Source organism: Hyaena hyaena, unplaced genomic scaffold (genome assembly GCF_003009895.1).
Source record: "Hyaena hyaena isolate Hyena2069 unplaced genomic scaffold, ASM300989v1 scaffold_397, whole genome shotgun sequence".
Classification (NCBI taxonomy): domain Eukaryota; kingdom Metazoa; phylum Chordata; class Mammalia; order Carnivora; family Hyaenidae; genus Hyaena; species Hyaena hyaena.
Window position 1 is genome coordinate 1,641,708 of NW_024081028.1, and position 17,232 is coordinate 1,658,939.

The 17,232-nt window shown below is 55.7% G+C and overlaps 1 protein-coding gene across 2 annotated transcripts; it reads right to left on the minus strand.

The window, feature by feature from the left end:
• Positions 1-3,228: 3,228 nt before the first annotated feature.
• Positions 3,229-16,798, minus strand: CSF3R (colony stimulating factor 3 receptor). 2 transcript variants are annotated; one of them, XM_039251718.1, is made up of 17 exons: positions 16,659-16,798; positions 15,457-15,511; positions 13,544-13,627; positions 11,265-11,561; positions 10,219-10,342; positions 9,879-10,066; positions 8,881-9,050; positions 8,613-8,766; positions 8,443-8,522; positions 7,833-8,040; positions 6,720-6,908; positions 6,269-6,370; positions 5,505-5,651; positions 5,250-5,390; positions 4,929-5,022; positions 4,628-4,706; positions 3,229-4,243 (listed from the first exon to the last, which is right to left on the minus strand). In XM_039251718.1, the coding sequence occupies exons 3-17, from the start codon at positions 13,605-13,607 to the stop codon at positions 3,764-3,766; spliced, it is 2,517 nt and encodes an 838-aa protein (XP_039107649.1). In that variant the 5' UTR covers positions 13,608-13,627; positions 15,457-15,511; positions 16,659-16,798; the 3' UTR covers positions 3,229-3,763. The 2 variants fall into 2 exon arrangements, with proteins under 2 accessions (XP_039107649.1, XP_039107648.1); XM_039251717.1 differs by having other exon boundaries at positions 4,628-4,709; positions 16,659-16,797.
• Positions 16,799-17,232: the final 434 nt, after the last annotated feature.

Below are 17,232 nucleotides of genomic sequence, written 5' to 3' on the forward strand. Positions count from 1 at the left end.
CAATGGCGTGCAGCTGCGAGGCCGGAGCAGACGAGCCCCGAGAGAATGGATTGGAAAGGCAAGCCGCGGGGTGCGCAGCGATTGGGTCCAGGGGACAGGTCTGGTTAGCAGCGGTGCGGGGCCGCAGGCTCGGTGGTTGCGGGCCTGGTTAGCGGTGTCCTGGCTAGTGGTGTATAAATTCTAAGGTGCCATTTTCCCCCTTGGGCATTCCGCCCTTAGTCCCACTCTATGTACCTGGCCTCGGGCCCCGGTTATTTTCGAGGCACCCGTGGGGCCTGCCGTATAGCCTTCTCCCCCAACCTAGTATTTCCACCTCCTCTCCCCCCGTATTCCAGGATGAAGCCCCCTAAGAACTACTGGGTTTCAGCATCCTCTCGGGCAACCTGGTAAGCCCCGTGGTGAAGGTCGGTGATTTTGGAATGGGACAGTCCTGGGCCGGGCTCATAGCTCACTTTTCTCATTCAAATTTTACTCACTGTGTGATCCTGTGGGCAAGTCATGCCACCTTCCTGGGCCACGGTGTACTCATTCATCAACTGGGAATGGTAATAACAGTATCTAGTTTTTAGTTGTTGAGGATTAGCTGAGGCAGTTGTGTGCAAAGGACTCTCTATATAGTAGACACTTGATAAATATTTGCTGTGTTAATATTTGTGAAATGAGGGGTGTAAAGACAACTACAAACTAAAACGTAGGAAAAAATACATTTTTAATGATATAAAAATAAAATTTTAATGCTCCGCGGTGCAAAGAGGGAAAAAGCTCTTCTCCCCCTCACTTTTCTTTTTTTTTTTTCCTTAAATAGTTTATTGTCAAGTTGGTTTACATATAACACCCAGTGCTCATCCCAAAAAGTGCCCTCCTCCATGCCCATCATCCCCTTCCCCTCTCCCCCACCTCCATCAGCCCTCAGTTTGTTCTCAGCATTCAAGAGTCTCTCATGGTTTGCCTCCCTCCCTCTCCCCAACTGTTTCTCCCCTTCTCCCGCATGGTCCCCTGTTAGCTTCCCCCTAATCCACCTACACGTGCAAACATATGGTTTTTGTCCTCTGCCTGACTTATTTCGCTCAGCATAACACCCTCTAGTTCCATCCGTGTTGCTACAAATGGCCAGATTTCATTCTTTCTCATTGCCATGTAGTATTCCATGGTATAGATAAACCACATCTTCTTGATCCATTCATCCGTTGATGGACACTTGGGCTCTTTCCATGTTTTGGCTATTTTTGAGAGTGCTGCTATGAACATTGGGGTCCATGTGCCCCTATGCATCAGCACTCCTGTATCCCTTGGATAAATTCCTAGCAGTGCTACTACTGGGTCATAGGTGAGTTCTATTGTTAATTTTTTGAGGAATCTCCATACTGTTTTCTAGAGGGGTTGCACCAGCTTACATTCCCACCAGCAGTGTAGGAGGGTGCCCATTTCTCCGCATCCTCGCAAGCATCTAGAGTCTCCTGATTTGTTCATTTTAGCCACTCTGACTGGCATGGGGTAGTATCTCAGTGTGGTTTTGATTTGTATTTCCCTGATGATAAGGGATGCTGAGCATTGTTTCATGTGTCTGTTGGCCATCTGTATGTCCTCTTTGGGGAAGTGTCTGTTCATGTCTTCTGCCCATTTCTTCACTGGATTATTTGTTTTTCAGGTGTGGAGTTTGGGGAGTTCCTTATAGATATTGGATACTGGCCCTTTATCTGATATGTCATTTGCAACTATCTTTTCCCATTCCATCATTTGCCTATTAGTTTTATTGATTGTTTCCTTTGCCGTGCAGAAGCTTTTTATCTTGATGAGGTCCCAGTAGTTCAGTTTTGCTTTTGATTCCCTTGCCTTTGGGGATGTGTCAAGTAAGAAATTGCTGCGGTTGAGGTCAAGGAGTTTTTTTTTTCCTGCTTTCTCTTCTAGGATTTTGATGGTTTCCTGTCTCACATCCAGGTCCTTTATCCATTTTGAATTTATTTTGCGTATGGTGTGAGAAAATGATCTAGTTTCATTCTTCTGCATGTTGCTGTCCAGTTCTGCCAGCACCATCTGTTAAAGAGGCTGTCTTTTTTCCATTGGATGCTCTTCCCCACTTTGCCAAAGATTAGTTGGCCATACATTTGTGGGTCCAATTCTGAGTCCTCTATTCTATTCCATTGGTCTATGTGTCTGTTTTTGTGCCTCACTTTTCTTAAAGCATTTACTTTTGAAAACTTGTGATTGTGAATTCTTTCTCTGCCCTTTTGAGGCACATGTAAATCTTTTTAAAAGCTAAATAAGCCTCTTGCCAGTTTTACATCATGGGAATGTTCTTCTCAAGGATCTGGGTACCATCTCTTGAAATGTAATCATTAAGGAAGACAGTAGCCCTGTCTCCCAGTTTCTGCTTGGCTCTGAGTTGCAATCCTGACTCCACTCTAAAGATATGAGAAATTTAGTTTTCTTATGGATAAAGGCAATTAGTAAACTTGCGTGGCTACCCCCATTTACCAGGAGACTTTAGGATGAACTCCGTGTGACAGATGGCATCATTGAGGACTAATTATTGTTTATCTTGAGAAAATGTATGCAATAACCTGTATCCACCTGGCTACAGACAAGGGTAAGATTTCTTTCTGTCTTTTCAAGCTCTTTGGGGGATTGCTGGTGATGCACCTGTGCATCACATTCTGGTTTAATGTTCATTCAGTAATAAGACAGATTTCGTTTTCTTCTACCCTTGTCAAGAGGTTTTCTATATATATATATTTTTTTTTAAATTTTATTTTTAAGTAATCTCTATACCCACCATGGGGCTCAAACTCACAACCCTGAGATCAAGAGTCACACACTCCACCAACTGAGCCAGCCAGGTGCCCTTGGAGATTTTAGTTATATTTTTCCAACAGGGGTTAGTCTTTTCTGAGGTGTATTCCCCATGTCCCATAGCATTTTGCGATACCCCCACCTCCCCACCAAAGTAACCCTGGCCACTGTGCCCTAATGGCCAGTTTTCAAGTCCCCACCACTAACATGAGAGCCCTTTGAGGGTGGACTGAGCCAACTCAATTTTTTAAAATTATTTTTTAATGTTTTATTTATTTCTGAGAGAAAGAGAAAGAGACAGTGGGAACAGGGGAGGGTCAGAGAGAGAAGGAGACACAGCATCTGAGTTAGGCTCCAGGCTCTGAGCTGGCTGTCAGCACAGAGCCCGATGCAGGGCTCAAACCCACAAACCGTGAGATCATGACCTGAGCAGAAGTTGGACATTTAACCGACTGAGCCACCCAGGTGCCCTGAGCCAACTCAATTTTGAATCCCTGCTGCCAGCACAGGGCCTACTTGCTACGTGAGGGCTGGTGGAATTAATGAGCGAAGGAAAGAGTACACAAATGAACAGTTCTGATAAGTACCCTGATAAGCAGGGCCCCACTGCTAGGGCCCTGAAAAGAAAAAGAACAGACTCAGGCACACTCAAGAGTTTCTCAAAACGAAAACAAACCAAACCTTGAACAGTTTAATTAAGAGGCTAAAATTACAGGAATTAAACACAGAAGGCCAGTGGGCAGGATTGGATGAAGCATTCTCTGGCCACTAAGGTGAGAGGCAGGGTCAGTCAGCCCATGGAGACTGGGAGGTGGAGGAAGGATGCTGGGGGCCAGAGACAGGGAGATACTGGTAGTCTTTCTGCCCTTCTGGGACGAGATGATTTTTCATGATGGGCTTTCCGACATTCTCCTCTCCTCTGGATGGTCCAGGCCTTTCAAGAGGCAGGCCCGGGTGGGGGTCCCAGGAGGTGCTAGATGCCCCCCAGCCCCTCAGCCCCATGGACCTGGAGCCCTTGCAGGAGGGGGAAGTCAAGCAGTGGCCCAAAGACACAATCGTCGTCCTGGTTTGGGACCAGGGGCTCTGGGGTCCCCAGGGGGCTGGCCTGGAACCACAGATTCTCATAAAACTTGGGGCTGGGAGTAAGGCCCCCTAGGAGGGGCTGGGTAGAGTCACAGCGGAGGTAGTGCCCTGGACCTGGGCCCGTGGGGCTGCCCAGCACCTGACCGTAAAGGACCTGGTCATTGGTGCTGGACTGGGACTGGGGCTGGGTGGAAGGTGTTCTTGGGTCCCCCTGGAGCACATAGGCCTGGACCAGGGTGGGGAGGCCACAGGTCCCTGAGCTGTCACTGGACTCCCAGGGCCCTGGCTTCTTCTCTTCTTCCTCCAGTACTGTGATCTTGGTGATGGGTGGCATGCCGGGGTCCCGAAGGCTGGGCAGCTGGAAGGCCTCCTGGACACAAGGTTGTGGGGTGAGGACATGACTTATCTCCTGTTCATCCCAACCACTGTGCCTTTCTGCAGGGAGTGGGGGTGGGGCGTTGGGGGAGCCCAAAGGGTGCCACTTGCCACTTGCAAAGCACCTCATACATTCCTGACACGTGCTATGGGCTTCAGACCTAGCTTGGTGAATGTCCCCAATGGTTCTGTGTGACGTTCGTCTCATTTCACAGTGAGATGGCCGAGGCTTTGAAATGGGTAGAGCTGGGATTCCAACTCAGATCTTGCTAGCAAGTGATGGGAAGGCCTGAGTACTCAGCCTTGGGGAAGTTTCCTTTCACTTTGAGCCTGGACCAGCACCCCTGGCCCCACTGCCCTCTGCCTTCGGGGTTCTTACCTCGACCATGATGGTGGGCACCCAGGAGCCCAGGCTGCTGTGGGCTGGGTCTGGGACACTCGGCCAGAGGCGATTCTTCCTGCTGGAGAAGAGGGCAGGTGAAGGCTGGGTCAGGCACGCCCTCTCCCACCCCCTCCGGCAGTGGAAGGCTCCCTAGTACAGAGAGGAGACAGAGCAGGGCTTGACCCAGGCATGGGCCCTGAGGCCTGGGAAGGCAAGGAAGGACCTGACAGGCCCGCTCCGGCCTGCAGTCCCCTAGGGGCAGGGGTAGTGAGGTGTTAGTTCTCTTGAGAGGACTCACCTGGGTCTGCAGCAGAACCGGGAAGCCCCGCAGAGGCAGATGAGCAAGATCAGGAGGCCAAATAGGCCCAGGAGGACATGTAGCTCAGACTCCTCTGGGGTGAGGGGAAAGCCAGAAGAGATCAGAGTGTGTGCAAGTAAGGCTGGGCCTTCTCCCTCAGCCTGGGCTGGGAGGGCAGGACTGGGCCTCCTCCCTCAGCCTGGGCTTCATGGGTTGGGCTCAGTCTCCTCCCTCAGACCAGCAGATCCGGGCAAGGCCTCAAAATGAGAGATGATGAACCTTCCCGACAGCCTTGTGTGGCCAGCGCCCTTCTCCCCTTACCTAGGGCCAAAGTCATTAGGGTAAGGCCTGTACTGTTAGTGGACCCGGCCTTGCTGGAAGCCATGAGGTGGACGTGGTACAAGCTGGCAGGCTCCAGGCCATGGAGGACCAGGCCATAGGAGGAGGCGTTCAGGATGGTGACTGGGAGAAGAGGAGAACGGTCAGCCTGGGCCCAGATGCCAAGGCTCCCCCCAAGGCTGCTGGGCACCCCCTGCCAGGCCTTCTGGGACAGTGAGGTGCTGAGCACAGACTCACAGAAGGACTGGTCCTGAGCATTGGTCCAGAAGACGGTGTAGTGGGTTAGGGGGCTTTTCCCCAGCTCAGGGATCTGGGGCTCCCACTCCAGCTGGGCCCAGGTCTTGCCGATGTGCTTCAGATGCAGCTCTGGGGTATGGGAGGGGGCTGCCAGAAGAGAGAGGTGCAGAGGCTGACGGGGACTAGGGCAGAGTGGAGGGCCGAGTCTGGCTCCCCACACCCCAGAACAGAGACACACTGAGGCGGGGAGTGAGGGAAGAGAGTCCAGGGGGACTCGTGCGCAAGCCTCGTGTTGCCAGCACCCTGGACCACATTCCATGGGCTGCTAATAAGTGGCTAAGTCAGGGGTTGCACTTGGTTCTCGGGAAGTCCCAAGCCTTGCCACCCGGTTTTCTGCCAGGCTTGATTTTGTGGGGCTTGCTGTCTGATTTCTGCCGCTCGCTCTCCGACTTTCTGCCAGGCCCTCTGCCTAATTTCTGCCACCCAGGACGCTTGATTTCTGTCAGGGCAATTGATTGATTTTTGCCAGACTTGCTTCCTGAATTCTGCCAGACTCACTCCCCGACTTCCGTCATCCCACCCCCTGACTCCTGTCCAGCTGCAGGGGTCCATTGTAAGCCGGGGGTCGTCTTCAGGTTGGGAGAAAGCCTCTTGTAGGTCAGAGGTGGGGAAGGAAGGACACGTTCTCTCATAGCCCTGATTGTTGGGGCCCAGGCAGGCATGGACAGGAGAGGATTCTGGGAGGGGCCTGGTAACTGACGCACCCATCTCTTGGGAGTAGGCATAGATGTGCTGGGAGGGTCCCACGGTGTCCTGGTATAGAGGGGTCACGGTGATCTCGTAGAGCTGAAAGGGCCTGATGTTCTCTGTAGAGAGAAGACAGGGCAGGCCCCCTGGTGAGAGGCTAAGCTCTGCAGAGATCGGGAGTAACCCAGGCCTCGTGCTGCAGGGCTGGCCTCGTCTGTCTTTTCAGATCGTTTGATGGGCGTAAAAGCAGAAAAGGGGGAGAGCTAGAAAGGTGGCAAGGGCAGGGCTGTGGAAAGGGAGGATCTGTTTAGACTGGGGGACGGACTTCCTGATCCCGGGGGTATGAGCTGAGAGTGAAGAGTCAAGGAAGACTGGGGAGTCTGCTTCTGTAGGTGGTTCAGACTGCCCCTTGCTCTCTGCCTGGCGAACACTGCTTCCTTGCTTCCCAGATCCCCAGGCCTGCCTCACCCTGCAGCAGGGTCCCGGAAATGGTCCCGTTGTGTTCCATCTTCCAGGTCACGTTGCTGCCGCTGGGGCTGGGGGGCCCTGGGCCCCACTCAATCACGTAGCCCCGAGGCCGAGGACTGGGGGGCTCCCAGCCCACCCAGAGGCTGTGGGGGTCTCGAGCTGTGGTGTGGAGTCTGGCCAGGGGCGGGCCTGGAGACAGAGGAGGAAGTGAGAGAACAAAGGCAAGAAAAATGCGGGTCCCAGAGCCAGAAGCCTGGGTTCAAATCCTGCATTTGTTACTTACAAGCCAGGTGACCTTGAGTACATCAACGTCAGGACCTCAGTTTGCTCATCTGTAAGGGTCCTGGCGCGGATCACATGAAACGATGCACAGAACGAGCCTGGCACAGTGCCTCGTGCAGAGGAGTGCCTGACAGGGATCAGTGCTAACGCCGTGTAGTTCATGGCCTGTGCTGCTGTGGTCCTGGGTGTATGTTAATTCACTGAGTCCACTCAGAGTCCTACGAGGGAGGCACCACCCTGGCCCCAATTTATCAAGGGGAAAACTGAGACAGGCTAACTAATTTGTCTACGGTCACGCGGCTAGTGAGTTGGGATACTAGCTCTTGTTATTGCTAGCGTCACCTTGTGAGGACCCATGTTCCGGCCAACCTGGGGGTGGTGGCGGCTGATCCACCGAGAATGAGCAATTCTCTCAGGGATTGTGTTCCAGCTGGAAAAATGTAGGGCTTTCTTCCTATCTTCTTGGCAGAAGGGACTGTGTGTGTGTGTGTGTGTGTGTGCACGCGTGCGCGTGGCACACATGAGCACATGCGTGTGTGTACATGTGGTACCACCGCCAGCTTGACTTGGTGATGATAGTAACAGTAGCTAGCACATGTTGGGCGGTAACTTGGTACCAGGCACATGTTTAAATGCACGTAACCATCACAACAGTGCTTTGCGGCAGGCACTGTATTGTCCCCCTTTGCTAGGTGAGTAAGCAGAGGCCGGGGGTCACTTGCCTGGGCCATAAGGTCAGCAGGTGACAGCAATAGTCGTGGACCCGGGCAGTCTGGCCCCTGGACGTACAAGCCTACCCGCTACGCTCTACTAGCCGCCAGCCCCCTTTACCTCTGCTCGCCAGGAAGACCACTGGGGTGGGACGAGAGGTCCCGGCAGTGTTGTAAGCCACAAGAACCACCTCCCGGGCTACCGAGGGCAGGCGGAAGCTGCAGGTTAGCTCCGTGGTGTTGCAGAGGGCGGGGACTGCCCCAGCCTGGCCTGGTGGTCTGACCAGGTATGCTTGGATCTGCCCGCTGTATTTGTCCAAGGGCACTGGCTGTGGGGGGACACAGGAAGAAGAAGATAAGGGGGGCGCACAGCTTCTAGGTGGGGTGGATGGGTCATAGGAACTGAGCTCCCACAGGCTGGGAGCCAGCCTGCCTCCCTCCCTTCCTTCTTCCCTGTTCCCAATGCCAGGTCCTGGGAGGGAGGAAAGGAAGGAGCAGGTTGGCACTTAACTATTCCCTGAACCGACTTTTTGCCATAGGCGAGTCCTGCATTGTAGTCTCTCCAGAAGGGCTCTACCCCACTTCCTAGGCGCATGCAAAGTGCATGCAGATCACACGCCTGTGCATCCAAACCTCCCAGAACTGTTGGAGTGCTGAGCCCCAGCCCACAGGGATCTGTCTGTATTGGAAGAAGTCTCAGGGGTGGAGGGATGGCCTTCAGAAGGGGTCACCTTCCAGAACAGCTGCACGGCCACTGTCCTGGGGTCCAGCTGCCTCTGCCGCCACCACGTGTCCAGTCTGACGATGGGGGCTGGGGACGGAGCAAGAAGAGAGGGTAGGGAGGGCCCTGGAGGCTGGACTTTGTCCTGAGGGCTCCCCTGGCCCCTCCCCACCCCCTTACCCTGTTGTGCAGTGGTCAGTATCAGGCTAGGGCTCCAGTCGCTCCACTGGCCAGGCAGGGGCCAGCGGACGCAGCGCATCTGCAGGGTGTAGGCCGTGGATGGGAGGAGCCCGCAGAGCTCGTACTGGAGGGTCTGAGAGAGCAGGGGGCCCACCTGGTGGGATGGCCGTGGCTCTGAGCCTGGATCCCCGCGCCCTTCGGGCCCAGCTCAGCCACCGTCCCCTCAGCCACCCCCACTCCAGGCTCTTGAGGTCCCCCTCCGCCTCACCAGGGCCCAGCTGGCTTCTCCCAGCTGTGGCTGGTGGCGCAGCTCGCATTTCTGGTCTATGTAGAGGCTCGGCTTCCACAGCTCCCAGCGCAGCAGCAGGCAGCCTGGCTGGGGCGGGGCCACCTCAGGGCTGGGGACCAGGGCCCACAGTGTGGGGGGCTCCAGCTTCACTGCAAGGGGGAGGCGTTGTCAGAAACGTTCCCTGCCCCATCCTGTAAGGCTCTGCCTCATGCCTGCTTCTCTCTCTGCCTGTTGTTCCGTTTTCTGCCCTGGGGTCTCCACCCCTGGGGGTCTCTGTCAGCCTGTCTCTTTTTTTCTCTGTCTCTCTGCATCTCTTCCTCTCCATGTCCTCATGTTTCTACAGGTCTGTCTCTATATACGTGTCTGTCTCTGTCTCATCCCCCTGCCCCAGGGCCTTTGCACTCATCATCCCCTCTGCCTGGAGATCTTACCCTCCAGATATCCAGCGACCTGCTCCCTCATTCCCTTCAAGGATCATCTCAAACGTCACCTTCTCAGTGAGGCCGTCCCTGACCACCTTACCGAGAGAGCAGTTGTCCCCCACCCCTGGCTTTCCCCGTCCCCTCCCCTGTTTTAACACCCCCCCCCCACTTCTGGTTGCCTGACATTCTATTTTATTTATTTTGCCCACTAGAATGTGATGTTCCAAGGGCAGGACATTGAGATTTTGTTCACTGCTGTATTGCCAGCACCTAGAACAACACCTGCCTGGTGTGTAGTGGGCACTTGAAGATATTTGCAAAGAATGAATGGGTGTGTCTCCTTGCCTCTGTGTTTCTCCCATGTCTGCATGTCTGTGTCTCGTAGCTCTGTCCCCACCTGCATTCCACTTCGTCTCTGTCCCTCTTGTCTGCCTCTGTCTCTAGGTCTTCCAGGATCCCCCTGTCTGTGATCACTGGGTCTGTGATTCCCTCTCTGTGCCTCTCTGGCTCTGCCCATTGTGGGGGCCTTACCCCCCCCCCCCCAGCGTCACCCACCGACGTCCATGGGAACAAGGCACAGCTCTGGGGACTTTCCGGTCCCTAGTGCGTTCTCTGCCTGCACCCAGATGCCCATGTTCTGGTACAGCTGCAGGTGTTTGCGTGGGATGGAGCAGCGGCTCTCTCCGTCCTTGGGCACGCAGTCAGGGATGGGGTCCTCTTGGGTCTGGCAGTTGCCCCGGCTCCTGCCAATAGGCCAGGCTTGGGTGTCTAGCAGCAGAAGAAAACAAGGCTCCCTTCTCCCTCCCCTGCCTGCTTCTGGCTCCAGCAGTCCCACAGTGCCGTCCATGCCCCACCCCAGGTACCCGGAGGAGCGGAGCTGGAGACCCCTACTTACCTGAAGCTCTTTAGGGTGAAGTTGGTGGGCAGGTGGTTGTCGGGTCCTGGCTCCCACTGACAGATGAGGCTGTTAGTTGTGAGGTTCATGAGGCAGGACAGGTTGTGGGGTGCGGCGGGAGGGTCTGCACACAGGGTGGGGGAGAGTTAGGGCTTGGAGAAGGGCCGCTCAGCAAGCTCTGACTGCAGCCAGCTAGCTTCGTTTCCTTGCTCTGCATGGTCCCCTCTGGGGTCACTGTCTACTCGCTCATCTCCATCTGGGTGACCCTGGAGGGACGGCCCTGGGGCAGGTTAAGTCACAGGACTGGACAGGGCAGGCATCACAGAGCCTCCAGCCCTCCAGCTCTGCTCCCTCTGACCGTGACAGTGTCGGTCTGGGTTTGCCATTTATTTGGCCATCGTGATCTTGAAGTCATTTAGCTGCTCTGTGCCTCAGTTTCTTCATCTGTATACAAAGCAGGGCGATGGTAATATGCCTACCCCCTGGGGTTGTAGGGGCTGAATGACTTACTGTACGCAAAGTGCTCGGACCAATGCCTGGCACCTGTAAGTGTTTGCTCTGCCCTTAGGGACTCTTAACAAAGAAACCTGGTCTTAGTTTTTTTCTTAGGCACTTTGGCTTGGCGTCATCTCCTTGCTTCTCAGCTTGAGCAGAAGGCTGAGACTGGGATGCGGAGAAAGCAAGAGCAGGCCCAGAGGGTAAAGAGTGTCCTCCTCGGGCCCACCCTCCAGTGGCTGGCTGGTCGGGCTTACGTGGCAGCCGTGCGGAGTAGTGGCTACTACCCTGACTTTGGGGCCACGCTGGCTGCTATAAATCTTGGTTATGTCCTTATTCGCCTGTGACCTTCACCAAATGAGCCTCGGTTTCCTCCTCTGCAGAATGGGCCTAAAGAGCACCCTCCACTCATAGGGAAGGTTATCTGATACCACGCCCATAATGTGCTTATGCAGCAAGAGCTCAGTGAATCCTAGCTCTTATTACTGTTGGCCGGAGGGAGGGCACGGAGGGCACGGAGGCCGAGTGGGTGGACGGCCGCAGGGACTTACAGCCCGCCACCAGCTCCGCCTGGTCCAGGATCTGCAGGGTGTTTTCCCAGCGCAGGCAGCAGGAGAGGAGGGCCCGTGGGTGGTGGAGGGGGGGCAACGTGATGGTGGACTCCTGACTTCCATCCTCCAGGAGCCGCTGCCTCTCTCCGGGCTGGGGCTCTGTTCCCAACTTCCACAGAATCTGTGCCTCCGAGCCCAGGCGGCTGCAGTTCGGGCTGACGGTGCAGGAGGCGGTGATGGAGTCCCCCAGGCGGACAGTGGAGGCTGGGAGGCTGATGCGCCCGCACTCCTCCAGGCCTGGGGTGGGAGAGGATGGGCCACGAGTCACCCCCGTGGCTGGCAGCGCTGGGCCCAAAAGCTGGGCCTTTGGACTCCTCGACGCAGGGCCCTTCCCTTCTTGTCTCCCCCCCGAAGATATGGGGGCTGGAAGGGGGCGAATGTCTATGGGGATGGTGAGAGGCTCTCAGGGGCAAGAGAGAAAGACACAGAAGAGAGAGAGAGAGAAACAGAAGAGAATGGGCGATGTGTTGATTGATGCTTAACAACTGGTGGCACAAGGAAACCAGATCCCGGTTTGTAGTGTGAACTGCTTTCCCGGGTGTAAATATTCCCACCAGGACTGGTTTTCAAGCCACTCGTGTGACATCACTGAATGTGAACTTGGGAGGAAACGTGCGCCCTCAGCTCTCGCAAGCCAGCTCCCGCACCCGGCCGGACAGAGATGGGTCCCCTCTGCGGCACCCTCCCCAGAGGTGGTTGGAATGATAGACAGTCCACAGCCCCGGCTCTCAGAATTCAGATCTGATTGTGTGGCTGCCTCTGGGTCACGGTGCTGCCGCGTGCGGTGGGTAAGAGCACACCTGTTGGAACTAGAGCACCCAGGTCCGGAGCCTGATTCTGTTGCCTATTCATTGTGAGGCCCTGGTGTGTTACTGAGGCTTTTGGTGCCTCCATTTTCCTCCTCTGTAAAATGGGGATGAAAAACAGTCCCTACCTTCACATTGCTGCAAGGATTCGATGTGACCACACGCCAGGCACTGTTCTTGGTGTCTGTGCTACCAGAGTCACGATAGAGACCCAGGCCCTTTTTATCCCTCCCAGGTCTGGCTCAGACTGTCCCCTCGCATCGGCAGTCCCTCTGGCCTTCTTCCCGGTCCTTGGAAATGCCGTGATCTCTCCAATCTCCAGATCCTGGTACCTGCTGTTCCCTTCTCCCTTTCCCTCACCTGCACCCTGCATTTCTCTCACAGTTAGCATCCTGGGGGAACCAGACCCGGCCCTGGTCAGCCAGACCAGGCCGAGGACCTTGAACTTCCCGAAAGCTCTTGCCATCCTTCCTAGTTATGGAGCCGTGAGATTCGTTGCTTGTCTGTCTCCCCAGGGAGCAGGCCTGAAGTTCCACCAGGCCAGAGACCTCGGCTGTTTGGCTCCTGACTGTATTCCCAGAGCTTAGCAAGGAGGAGGCCCTTGGTGAATATTTCTCATATAAACAAATAAGGCAGCACTGCACTTTGCCCCCCGTGCCGCCTCTCCTCCGTCATGCATTCCCAGGCCTGCTTTGCCGATGAGGATGCTGAGGCCCTAAGGGGAGAAGGAACTTGCCCAGGATCACAGAGCAAGTTCATGACTTTCAACATGGGGCTCCTGTCGCTTCACAGACTCAGAATTTCAGACCAGAAGGGACGTCGCAAAAGCGCGCACTTCAGAACTCCACCAGATACTGCTAGGGTGGCCTGCCTTGTATGGTCTACCGGCTAAGAAAGGGTTTTATGGTTTTAAAGGGTGAAAACAGAACAGAAAACAGATAAGAGCATGCCACAGAGTTCGTATGCGACCTACATAGGCCTGTCAAGCAAAGTGTGCTGACCCCTGCCACACAGCCTCCCCGTCACTCCTAGCCTCAGCTTGCATATCCCCAGAGATGGGAAGCTCTCTACCTCTCAAGACAGGGCTTCTTGCGGCTCCCACTCCCGGTGCCTTTGTGGCCCACGGAGCCTGCAAAGGACTCAGAGCTTCCTTCTGACGGCCTGGCACGCTGTCCATCTCACCCAGCCCTTTGCAGGCTGACCAGCCCGGGCCCCCTCGCCATTCCTCGTGGGTGGTGGTTTGCCTGCAGAGGTGTGTGGGTGGCTACCCCACATCTGAGGCCCAGCCTTGCTTCTCTGGGAACCCAGGAGCAGTGTGGCCATGCAGGGAAATGATTCCCGCCTCCACCCACTGTATCTTTCTCCCCATGACTCCCCTCCCCGCCCGGCACCCTTCTTCCCGGCCACACTCACTTCTGGGGAGCATCAGGATAATCAGGGCAGCTCTGGTCAGGCTCCAGGTTCCCAGCTCCACCATAGTGCCAGCTTGGTGCTCACCTGGAGGCAGAGGGGGACGGTGAAGGTCATGGGCTTTGGAGTCAGAGCTGAGCTTAACCCTTGCTCTGCCACAGTGTGGCTTTGGCCAGGTTACTTGACCTCTCTGAGCCTCAGTTTCTTTGTCTGCAAAACGGAGGTAACGACAGCCTATACTGCACAGGGCTTTGGGAAGAAGACACGAAACGATGCAAGATGAGGACTTCACATGGTCTTCACTTCACTGGCACGTAGGAAATGACTGTGTAAGTGACCGTCACTGTCACTCTATTTACCTTCCAGGAGAGAGCAGGGACAGGAGCATCAAGCATTCTTCCCCCTTCCTTTTTATCTTAGCTGGGCTTGCACGCAGGTAGTTTATTAGGAAAGGTCCCAGGAACACTGAGGGGGTGGGGAGAATGAAAACAGGCAAGGAGGGAAAGCCAACACAAGGGTGCCTCACAGACGTGGTGATCTCTGTGGACAGCTGGGGCTCCAACCTGCTGGAACCTTCCAAGGAGCTGTGTAGAACACGTAACAGAACTATCTGCCCAGGGGACAATTTACCCCTTGATCAGGAGGGAGGATGGGAGCATTTATCTACTGTCTGCTGTCCCCCATCAGTCAAGTGATGTTCTTTGGGGTGTCGACCTGGCGCGTGCAGGTTGCACACACATGAGTGGTAGGCGTGTTCTCCTGGGTGAGCCGTGCCAGAAAGGTTAGAGGTGCTCGCTGGCAGAAAGTGACAACTCCATGGAGTAGGCGAGTCAAGGGGCTGTCAGTTTACACCCGTGGGAGGCTGGCCTCTGTGGCGATGGTGGGAAAGGGAGGGCACGGGGGGTTCCGATGCACCCCCACTTCTGGGCACAGACCTCCGGAGGTCTTCTGGGGCCAGGGGTCCAGTCCCGGCGACTGTCTGGACGTTGGGGGCACTAGTGTGTGTTTCAGGAAGTATGCCAAAGGTATTCTGCCATGGCAGGCATGTAGCCCAACCCTCCGTTCTGCTCCCACTGGGGTCTTGGAGCCAAGCACCTGCTTCTCCAGCACTAACTGGCACCCTTGGCAGCAGGTCAGTGGGAATCACTGTCTATGCTCAGAAGGAGGAAAGCGTCTCTCCTTTTTTCTCTTCCTCCCAGACAGGGATGTGAATAAGAACTTTCCAGATAGGCTATGTCTATACATTTCAGTATCAGGATGCCAGGAGATGGCTAGCCCATAAGTCACTTTTTTTTTTTTTTTGCAAATCAGGAAAAAAAATCCCTTTCCTCTGGGCAGATGCAGCCTGACACTAAGACCTGGCAATTGAAGAATAGACTGGATTTCAGTCTCTACTGGCCCCGTAGCTGGGCAGCTTTGTGCAGTGAGAAACCTGCACAACGGTTCACAGCACCCTGGTCTACCAGTCAGTGGTTGGCAACTTTCTTACTACATCATTCCAGTTTGGTTATCCCCACCCACACTTGCTGGGGGAGATTTAGCCTCCTGGGCCCAGATTTTGGGACACTGGTTTCTGTCTCCTTGTGCCCCAGCTCTGCTGCCCTAGCAAGGATCAGCAGAAGGCCCAGCCTGTGCCCTCTGGGGCACTACTTCACCCCTGACTGGCTCCTGTCTGGAATGGGCAACCAAACCCCACCCTGAGAGGCCCGGGCATCCTTCTTCTGGGTCGCTGTCGAGTGCTGGCATGTCTGACGTCAGTCTCTGGTCCCCCACTGCAGCCCTGGGTGGCCCCCACCCCGATTGAGTGTGACCTGGGGCCTGTTGGAGCATGGTCTCCCTCTCTGGGTGCTGTAGACAAGTTGGGAGTCTGGCTCTGGGTCAGACCACCGGATCTGAGCCCCGCCTCCACTACTTACCAGCTTTGTGGCCTTGAACAGGTTACTTCATCTTTCTGGACTTCAGTGTCCCCATCTGTGAAACGGGGAGAACATCTCAGGGCTGTAGTAAGAATGCACTGAGATGGGCTGTGATAGAAGCACTCAGCGCGGAGCCGTGTAGAACCAGCCCTCCATGACCATCAGTTGTTTTCATGCGCCATGAAGGGGGACACCGCGTCATGGAACCCAGAGTGTGGCCTCCTCTCCCGCTTACAGGCTGTGTGGTCACAGCCCCTGAGGACTGCCACCTTGCTTTCATCTGTGTCACACTGTGTGGCTCCAAAGCCCCACTTCTGGGTTCCCTACTCGTAGCTCCTTGGGACCCCAGTCTCCCGTTCTCTCCAGCCATCTGCTCTGCTCTCCCGCTCAGTCCCAGGGGAACCCGCTGCCTCCTGGAGGCGCTGCGATCACCCACCTCTTCCTGCTCTCCTCCTCTCCCTGCACTCAGCCTTCTCCCCTGCTCCCCCATCCCCAGCTCACACCCTCTCTCCTCTGTTGTGTTTACTCTCCTGCATGGAGATTCCTTCTGGGGGGAGGGGGCTGGGACTGGACAGAGGGAGAGGCACCGAGGAAGAGGGAGCACAAGAGCAAGAGGGAGCAGCAGAATGAGTGAGAAAGTGAAATAGACACAGAGACTGAGAAGGCTGTGGCCGGAGGGGATGCAGGGAGACTGAGGCAGGGAGAGCCCAGGAGACGAGGAGACTGACCCAGAGACCACAACACTCAAGGCCGAGGCAAGAGGTCCCCAAAACAGTTTAAGATTCGAGAGGAAAATGTGAGAGATGGGGAAAGCCACAGGGAGACTCTGAGACGGACAGAGAGAGACCCGGAGCCCAAGGAGGGGCTGGGGAGGAAGGACAGAAACAGAGAAGGGCAGACAGGACAGGCTGAGACGCAGGGTCTGAGACAGGGACGGCGAGTACACCTTCCCTGAGCCCAACTCGATGTCCCTAAAGAAATGTTGGGCTATTCATGACTTCCCCCATGCACACCCCCTCTCCTCAAAGAGGGCGCGGCCCTGGTCAAAGGGACTCAGTGTCCAGGGCTCCCGGTTCCCAGGGACCAATCCTAAAGCCAGGAGCCCTGGTCCCAGGCCTGCATACAGAGCTGGGGGGAGTGGACCTGGGACTCGAGGGCCCGTCAAGCCCGAGGTGCAGCCCTCCTCGGGGTCCCCTACTCACGCTGGAGCCTGCAGCGGGCACCCGCCTGGAGAGCCGTCTCTGCTCTCCTCTTGAGGGCAAGTTCCTGAAAACAGCCGCAGTCGGGCTTCTGTCCCCAGCCCTGTCGTTAATGGCTCAGTGTGTGACGGGCCCAGGAGCTGCCGATTGCAACACCTGCCCAGCCTCCTTCTCTCCCTCGCGCTGTCAGTCAGTCGCTGCGGCGCAGGGCAACCTCTTCCTCCCAGGAAGGAGCCTGGGAGGGAAGCCGGTGAGGCCGGGCAGCCTTCCTGCCTCGGGGGTCTCAAAGGGGCCGGGGAATGTGGCAACGGTGTCCCTCTCCCCTGCCTCCGGATTTCCTGACCTCAGAGCTCTGAGGCTGGCCAGGGCCCAGGCTTCAACCCGCCTGGGTGCCATTCCCATGCCCCCGCTCCTGGGGGAGCATCAGTGGGTGACAGACCCTGGCTCAAAGACTCACTTAGCTCTGAGCCTCTTTTTGACTCTAGCCTTGGGGCCCTGATCCTTTCAGTACTTAAGGGGCAGCTTCTAAGCTACGGGACATTTTGTGACCTCACCCACGGTGCCCCTCGTCACTACA